Below are 9,914 nucleotides of genomic sequence, written 5' to 3'. Positions count from 1 at the left end.
TGTTTGTATATCTTACTAGCTAGTCCATAAACATTTCATCATAGTATGAATGAGAATAATAACGAATTGTAAATCTACTTATGATGTGGAAAAAATTAACCTGATAAAGTAAATTACATCAGGAACAGCTGGGGTACTGCTGCGTCAGGCTGTCTTGCGATGATCCGTTAAAATTATCTGGAAATCATAGAAACTAGTAAGTTATATTGATGTTAGATACATGACAAGAGGATCAGATAGATGTGAACGAATACGTAACCGCAGATGGCGAATGAGTATAAAAATCGGTGAATTTTTAGCGGGTGCTCGTTTTTTGTTTTTTTTCCTTTCTTTCTTTCTTTTTACTTACTTTCTTTATTCTTAGAAAAAAAGTATTTCATCTATCTCCTTTGACCGAGAGTGATCCTCCCTCTGATCTTTTTTCCCTATTTTGACTCCTTTTAACACCTTTGTTTTTCGTTGCTGTCTTTTTTATATTATTATTATTATTTCTTCTAGTTAGTGATACTTTTCTTCCCGTCCTCCTTTCCCTCACTATATATGTATCTATCTCTCAATCTATCTATCTATCCATCAATCAATCTATCTATCTTCCTCTCCCTCCCTTTCTCTCTCCCTCCCTTCCCCCTTTCCCTCTCCCTCTCTCTCCCTTCCTCTCCTTCCTCCCCCCCCCCCCCCCCCCTCCCCCATCCGTGACGTTACCGCCTAAAAACAGACTTTACTTAACCGCGATCACTTGAGTCGCTCCCTCGCCATTAATCTCCATTGAATATAATATGACCATTTCTCACCTCCCATTCCAAACACCCTTCTCTCACCCGGCCCGAACGTCGTGGGCAGATCGTAAAAAGCCGAGATTGTAAATAAGATGACCAAGAGAGCGTCAGTCATCCGGCCTGCTTAAGCATCCCCCGACGTGGCTACAAGGAGGGACGGGTTCTAATGAGGACCTGAAATTGATACCGTATTTATTTTCAAAACTCCGCGGGGCTAATAAACCTCGCTAAATTTCATTCCCCTCGGCGGATGCTCTTCAGGTCTTTTTTTACTTTTTCTTTCCTTCTTCTCTTTTTCGTTTTTGGTGTGTGTAGGTGTGTTTTTTTTCTTGTGCGTCAACTTTTTATGTGTGATTTTTCTTTTTCTTTTTCTCTTGCACTCTTTTCTTTGTGCTTGTTTTTTTTTTTTTGAAAGGTAGATCTGATAGCTCCTTCCCATTCTCTCTCTCTCTCTCTCTCTCTCTCTCTCTCTCTCTCTCTCTCTCTTTATATATATATATATATATATATATATATATATATATATATATATATATATATATATATATATATATATATATATATATATATATATATATATATATATATACATATACATACATACATACATACATATATATATATATATATATATATATATATATATATATATATATATATATATATATATATACATATATATATGTTTAGATATACATACATACATACATATATATATATATATATATATATATATATATATATATATATATATATATATATATATATTCATATCCTATAATTTCATTTTATTCTTATATTGTCTCATGTATGTATAAATATCTGTAACCCCCATGAATGTAAAGCTATCATGAACACTGCCACATCCACACGTTCTTCATCATGGCCGCTTCACCAAACACAGAACAGAAAGGAAAAAATGTTGACCAACGTCTAGATTTCCTTCTCAAAATATTCCTCACTTTCATTCTGTTTGTGTTTTCGTTTTGCTAGCGTTTCCCTCCCTGCTTTCTGCGGCGGTCGAACACGCGCGCCCGTTCACCACAAACACCTGCTTAGCGACGCCTGTCAACACATTCTCCTTCCCCTACTTACGCACGCTCACCTCTCCCGTGTCTGAGGGCGTGTGTGTTTGTCTGTGGGGGCGAGAGGGTGGGGGTCAGGTGACGTGGGTTGGGGGGGGGGGAGTTTTGCGTGTGCGTGTGTCTGTGTGTGTGTGTGATTTTTGAATGTGTGGCTGTACGTGTGCGTGTGTGCAACTTTGGGTTTAATTGCAGTCAATTCAAAAGTTATTGTGGCCTGTTCTTTTGTTGATGTTTCTTCTTTTTTTTCTCTCTATCTTTTTTAGAATATATGTTTCACCTCTTGAGTCGTGTCCTTTTTTCTCTACTTGTTTTGCCTCACAATCCCTACTCTCTTCTTCTCGCCTTCCCTCCTTCCCTCCCCTTTCCCTTACTCTTCAGCTTCGAACTCGTCATCAACGTCATTAGGGATCACAGAACGCATTTCACTTATGCATATCATTAGCACTCCACCCATGGAACGCTAGATATTTTAAGAGGCGGGGCTGAGTTAATGACTGAAGGAGAGGACGCGAAGGTTGAATCGCTAGCTATTAGGTAACAGGTAGATAAGCCTTATGAATATAGTAGTTACTACTTTTCTGCCATGAATCTTCTCTTTAGACTAGTGATGCCAACGGTCTGTATGTTGATGGTGTGAAAAGCGCTTAAAATTCGATGGTGTATGATACTTCACAATCATCACCGCTTCTCAGTAAGCAATATCATAAATTCAGATCATATTTGATTTTCAAAAAGGGATGACAAAGCGATTAAACAATAAGGGTTTTAATTCGCGGAGATCATCTTCACCGAGTCTGTAGAAAGGGTAACAGTTGGTAGCCCTGGTCTCAAGAGCCCCTGCCGCAGAAGGTAAACAAAGGGTTGGCTGTTATGATACCACGTCTTCGCAACGTAGCGTTCATCTGTCAGACAACTCTTGCAACTGACAAGCCTCACAACAATGACACGGCAATATTTCCTTTTCTTATGTAAACTCTTCATCATCGTCCCCTTAGCTTCTCTTATTGTTATTATCTCCTTTCGTTCTCTCTTTTGGACAAGCGTGCGAAATATGCGCCAATGAACGATGTAGAGAGAGGCCAAAGGCTTGGATCGCGCTTCATTAATCAAGTCAAGTTATAGGGTCATAAATATAAGCGATAAATTCTCAAGAACGACGCATATCATCGAAGGAATCGTTCGTGAAAGCTTTTTCGCCTTGAAAACTAGGGGATCAGATCCTGCGTGCGGCGATTTTTTCCTTTCTTTTCCCGCGCATCACTTCAGACCCGGTTGGTTCCGTCGATGCTTTTCATTAGGTAATTGTCAGATCAGATATACGATATTATATGTACGTAATGTTAATAAAGTCGCACGAGGTTTTGTCCTGCCTATAATCTTTCATATCGCATAAATTCTATATTGTTTTACTTCTGAAAACTGAATATAGAGTGTATTGCGTCTTTCCCGAAATATCATTTTACTTTACTGTTCATAAAATAGTGTTTCCGAAAGCATTCGATAATCACGAGTTCATTTTCACTCCTGATAAAAACCTTGGAGTTGGCGTCTCCTCGACAGCGCGCCCTTCCCCGCCTCGCTTTTCTTCCACAATCCTTTCCTTTTCCCGCTCGGCCGATTAATAAACACGCTAATAAAACATCACACGCCCAACTAAACCGAGGCGGAATCGGCCTGGTTTGACAGCCCTTCATGAGAGAGGTCCTCGTGCCGGCTAAGAGTTATAATACCCTCCTTCATGCCCTGAAACTGAAGTGGCTCGAGAATCACAGCCCCATCCTCCTCGATCCCCTACGGCCGAAAATCCCACCCTCGAACCGTAGCTCCGTGACCCTTGGGAGCGGTAGCGGTTGGTTCTTTAATCATATGACACGTTTCAATTCGCTTATCAGAGGATTGAACCTCTTATGCACATTATGAGAGATTTAGGAAGGGTTTCTCCGCCCCAACAGTATTGAGATCAGCGGCTGGAGACCCCGGTGAGCTCGGGTGGCCGCGCGCTCGCTGGACTCGTAAGTGCCACTGCAATAATTTCTAGAACCGAGCTTTTCTCATCATGATATCCTAAATTGGATACATATGACTGCGGGTTTAATCTCCATGGTAAATAGGCGCGCGGAAGGATATAGTATCTTAGCCATCTTTATCGCCGGGGTATTGTAGTGGCGAATCCGAACGAGGAGGGAGAGAGCTCGTTCCCGCCGCCGCTGCTGCCGGCTGGACGCGCCCTGATTGGATGCGAAAGTTAATGGGTTATTGGTCTTGGATGAGCGGTGGGAGGCTCGCGCGGCCGGTCGGTGAGCTCTGCTAAGTGCAGCTGTCCATCCCGAAAATTTGTTGACGCCATTACCATTTTAGTAGGATCTAAAAGAGATGATAATATAAATAATAATCCTGTCTATGCACCTTAAAAATCCTAACAAAGTCCCCATCCTGTCGCAGGTCCCGAGCAGCTGGCTTACCTCCTGCAGCCCTTCCGGAAGCCCAAGAGGATCCGGACGGCGTTCAGCCCGAGCCAGCTCCTCAAGCTCGAGCAAGCCTTCGAGAAGAACCAGTACGTGGTGGGCGCCGAGAGGAAGCAGCTCGCCCAGTCGCTAAATCTTTCCGAAACACAGGTCAGTTTCTTGAAGATCTGGACTTGCCTAGCCTTAGAGGAGTGTGTGTGTGTGTGTGTCTGTGTGTGTGTGTGTGCGTGCGTGCGCGCGCGCGCGAGCATTATACTACAGTATACATGCACACATGAGATCTATAACATATGGGTTCAGCCCATTTGATTCTAGGCAAAATCATCATCGTTATCATTGTAATCATTATTACCAGTATCAGTATAATGGCTGTCATTGTTACTGTCATCATAATAATGAGATAATAAGAATGATGGCCATACAAATGCCAGTAACAGTGAGTACGATACTAACATGGATATCAATATTATTATTATCATTATTATTACTATTATTATCAAATTACTATTATTATTATTATTACTATTGTTATAATTTGTCTTATTATTATTACTATTGTTATCATTTTTATTATTATCATTATATCATTATTATCTTAATTGTTATTATCCTTATCATTATTACTATTCTTATTGCTATTGTAATTATTCATTCTATTGTTATTATCATTATTATTTTAATCATAATTATTTTCATCATTATTATTATTATTATAATCATCATTATTATTATTATTATTATTGTTGTTGTTGTTGTTGTTGTTGTTGTTGTTGTTGTTATTATTATCATTATTATTAGTAGTAGTAGTAGTAGTATCATTATTATTATTATGCTATTATCGCTGAAATTGCCATTAACATTATTGTTATCATCATCATCATATTATCATTATTACCATTATTATTATTATTATTATTATCCTCATTTTTATTTTCATTATTATTATTGAGGATGATGACAATAATAACAATAAGGATAATAATAATGATAATAACAATAATATTAATCATTATTATTATTATTATCATTATCATTATCATTATCATTATCATTATCATCATCATTATTATCATTATTATTATTATTATAAGATGAATAACGATAATAATGATAGTAATAGTAATAGCAATAATAGTTGTTGCCGTAATGAATTATTAACAGTGAATGGATTCGATCTTCAGGTCTCACTTGTCTCACTTACTTTAATAGTATTAATAATAAAAATGATGATGATGATGATGATGATGATGATGATGATGATGATGATGATGATGATGATGATGATGATGATGATGATGATGATGATGATGATGATGAAGATGATGATGATAATAACAATAATATTAATATGATGATGATAATAATGATGTCAGTAGTAATGATGATAGTAATTATAACAATAATGATAATAGTAATGATAATGAGGGTGATGATCATACAAATAAAAGTAATAGTTATGATTATAATGATGATGATAACAATGATGATAATATTGTAATAAGGATTATAATGATGATGAAAATTGTGACAATACTAATGCTTATAATAATGATAATGATAACTAATAATAATGCTGATGATGGTAATAAAATAATAATATGGTAATGATAATAGTAATAATGATAACAACAACAACAATAATAAAAATATTAATAACGATAAAAGTAATAATGTGTTAAACAACATTGACAGTGTTAATGACAATTCTATCATATAATCAATAGCTGTATATATAGCAATTGTTCAAATACAACTAATGATCATAACGATAATGATGAAAACATTATCAGTGATTATAATTCGATTTTGCGGTAGAAAAGGGCTAGGAAGGCTATAAGTATAATGATGATAACAATAAAAATTATAACACTATAGTATTAATGATAGTGGGTAGAAGGAAGGAATGATAATGTTGGTAATGATTACAGTACAAATACTGCACATTATCGGTATGAAATGCGAAACGCCAGTGACGTGAATTATCCGTAACGAAAGTGTGCATCCATTCGCAGGTGAAAGTGTGGTTCCAGAACAGACGGACGAAGGAGAAGCGGATCCAGCAGGAGGACGAGGGCGAGGGCGGCGGCGGCGACGGCAGCGGGGGCGCCGGAGATGGAGGCGCATCGGGAGGCAGCGGCGGAGGAGGCGGAGGGAGCAGCGGCGCGTCGGAAAAGTGCTCCTCCGCGTCCTCGACCTCTCCCGAAGGAACGTCGAAGCCCATGGAGGAGGAGGAAGACGATGAGGAAATCCTGGAGGACTCGGAGGAGGAAGGTGTGGGCGGCGGCCGTCTCGACCTCACCACTGGCTGAGGCCCCTTTCCCGCCCACTGAAGACGTGCCCACTTGAAGCCACGCCTGCGAATTCCCGCCCATATCTCCTGACCGCGGCACATGGCACAGCGGCGGGCGGAGGGACTGCCCGTCTCTTGCACTACAAGGACCTTGTCTACGCTCACGGTGCTGTGCGTGTGTGTCTGCGACATGTACATGCATGTACATTTATAAACGCTCTATATTTGTCATGATGCACCTCTTGCGTGTATGGATACATATATTCTCTGTATTGATGAGTAAACCTCTACGGCGATATAAATGAACACGTAAAAAAGTACATTGTGTGCACCTGTCTTATTGGAGGATTGGTCTCGAACGCTGAAAAGAGACCTTTATGATGCATTTACACACGAACGGTAGGAAGTGCAGGTGCCAACTGGCGAGAGTGGCCGGCGAAGGAGGGCGTCGGGATGGAGGCGGGCGAGAGGGCTTGAACTAGTCACGGACAAACAGGACTGCCTCGGCATTGTGCTTACCGCAAGAAACGGTAATAATGGATTGATCACGCGGTGTTTGCCCGCGAATGGACTCGAGTGAAACCTGTTCCGCCGTGCGTTCCGTTGTGCTTAGCTTGGGTGTCATACACCTTGAGGGAGCGAGGTGGAACAACAAAGGGAAATCGCGTTCAGCAGCAGGTGACCCGTGAAAGCAAAATGGTGCAAGAACAAGGGAATCAATCAAGAGTCTCTCCTCGCGAGACGAAGACGCCTCTTGGTACCCTTCCTCTGACCCCGAGCCCGACGGCGTGTAAGACTCGTGCCAAAGTCTGTGAACTGTGCATTGCAGACGCACCTGACATCAGACGATTCATTGATAAGACAGAAGATTAACACAGCTTTGTATTATAAGTGTCGAGGCCTAATACTTACTACATTCCTCCCATTATGTTCTGCGTTGTTAGTTATAAATAACAAGCCGTTGTGAATGCCCGAGTGAGTGATGTGCAACTTTCGTGATGTCATCAGTCGCCTAGCGACCATCCATTTTCCCGATAGTTGGAAAAGAAAGCAACTATCGTGGTCCTCGATACCTGTTCCATATTTTGAAAAGTTAAAGGGATATGATTATGCTTTATTGAATAAGGTTTCATCTTTATTTTGGGATGTTTGACCGGCACTTGCATGACATTACTTTTCAGGCAGGAGAGAGCTAAAAGTGATATCTAGTTTTTAATCTAGAAGCCAAAAGGGTTTCGAACCGCTTCTCCAAACCTGGAAGTATTTTCATGAAGTCCCAAAAAGTGTAGGTAGATCCAGGAACGTTTAGCATCGGGGACCACATGCAGTGGTTCAAATATTAAACAATGATGTGATTGGTCAAATAAAAATAGCTTTATGATATTTCCTAGATGTATTTTTATATATGCAATTCCCTCTGTTGTATATGAATTATTTAATGTTTTCTCTGTACGTTCTCTTCTGTACTATTCTGTGGCGTTGTGATATTTTTGAGTGAATAAATTATGACCGGATGAGAGGCAGTCTATTCACGGTTATTCATAAATATACGATTCAGCATTAGCATTAATTTTGTTCATTGGTTCTAAGAGAATGGTTCACAAACGATATACCACCAGGTGCGAGACTGATCAAATTGATTAAAAGCAGTAGGAGTACATTCTTGCAAGTCATTGCTATAATTCATAATTTTCCCAAGAAATTAAAATATTACTACCGAAGGCATTAGAGACATGAAGTTGCAATTAGGTCAATGGACAGTACTTGTCGCTTATTTTTGGTTCATTTTGAAAATCTGCAAACCCCAAGACATGTAACTGATAATTAAAACACATACACATACTTGCATGGACAAACACACACACACATACATACATAGACTAACACACACATACACACACACACATATATTGTGTTTGTGTGTGACTCTGTGTCGTTCAACTTGTCGACCGCCGACATCAGATCCTGTTCGTTGCATTAGTTTAAGATAGCATACTGTAGTTTATTCAAACACACAGAAGTAAGAAAAAAAAACAGTGCGCCCTTAGTCACCTCCACTACCATCAAACTTTTCTGTTGCTACAGATAATAATGATGAGGCTCGTGTCATCTTCATTCTAGTCGATCTTACTTTGGTTCAATTTCTCTCACTTCCTTTTTCTTATCTTCATTTATCCTCTTGCCCTGTTCACACAACGTATTAGTACCATTGGATTCGAACGTATTATGCAAGGTCTCGAATCCTTGCAATGGCAGATGTTTGCATAGGAAATATCACCCCCTTAACAGCTACAAACCTCTAGCTACAAACACAGCAAACTTGTTCATACCACTACACGGCTCATCTCGTAGGCACGGAGGAACAGCGTTTGTTCCTCTGGCAATTTGAGGATGGCTATATCTGGATTTTAGATGTGGAAAATTCTGAGGTCAAAGTTGCAGAGACAAACTATGGCACAAGCAAAGGACTGTCTAAATAGATTCACCAAACAACTGTGAACCAAAGAGATTAACTTAAAACTGTGTAACTACGAATGCGTTGCTAACATCTTCCAAGAGACCGGAGTGTACTTCATTCCGACCATGAAAGAAGAAATAAAACAAAGAAGACAGAGATGTAGGATGTAGGGAAGAATAATGAGAAAAGCTTGGATGGCCACAGTAGAAGAGTTGTGCCACCGATGGCATCACTTCCTAAATAAGTGGTACAGTAAAGTAGTGTGATTTCCCCCCTATTCCTGGCTGGGAGGGTAAGAATGGTATGGTATGAACAGGATGGCCATCGTGCATAAATGCCAATTAGTGCTCAGTTTTCTTAAAAGAAGTACTACTTTCTGATACACAAGAACTGCCATAATGCGGCCGAAGATTTTGACCGATATCAGTAACAAGTATTGCGTATCTGATAGTGTTGTTCAAGAACAGCATTACCAATTGATTTTCCCGGTTTGTCTCATTATTATCTATATTGTCATTCTCATTATATCATTACTATTATTATTGATATTTATATTATTATCACAATCATCATCATTTCTATCATTATCAGTAGAACTGTTATTATTGTTATTATTATTATTATTATTATTATTATTATTATTATTATTATTATTATTGTTATCATTATTATTATTATTATTATCATTATTATTGTTATCATCATTATCAGTAGTATTACTATTGTTATTATCGTTAACATAATTTTTATTATCATTGTTATTACTATTATTATCATTATTATTATTATTATTAATATTATTATTAAAAGTAGTAGCCTTAATAACAGTAGTAGTATCAA

At 38.8% G+C, this 9,914-nt stretch overlaps 1 protein-coding gene across 1 annotated transcript in view; it reads left to right on the top strand.

Annotated features, from left to right (window-relative positions):
- Positions 1 to 9,680, top strand: part of LOC113828922 (homeotic protein empty spiracles) — a 46,559-nt gene extending 36,879 nt beyond the window's left edge. The window contains exons 2-3 of the mRNA XM_027381982.2: positions 4,304 to 4,476; positions 6,339 to 9,680. Of these exons, the coding sequence (XP_027237783.2) occupies positions 4,304 to 4,476; positions 6,339 to 6,635 (470 nt within the window). The 3' untranslated portion in view covers positions 6,636 to 9,680. The remainder of the gene's footprint in view (positions 1 to 4,303; positions 4,477 to 6,338) is intronic.
- The last annotated feature ends 234 nt before the right edge of the window (positions 9,681 to 9,914 follow it).

The sequence above is a fragment of the Penaeus vannamei genome, chromosome 13, assembly GCF_042767895.1.
Source record: "Penaeus vannamei isolate JL-2024 chromosome 13, ASM4276789v1, whole genome shotgun sequence".
NCBI lineage: Eukaryota > Metazoa > Arthropoda > Malacostraca > Decapoda > Penaeidae > Penaeus > Penaeus vannamei.
Note: the sequence above shows the minus strand (reverse complement) of the source record. Positions and strands in the feature narration are given on the sequence as shown.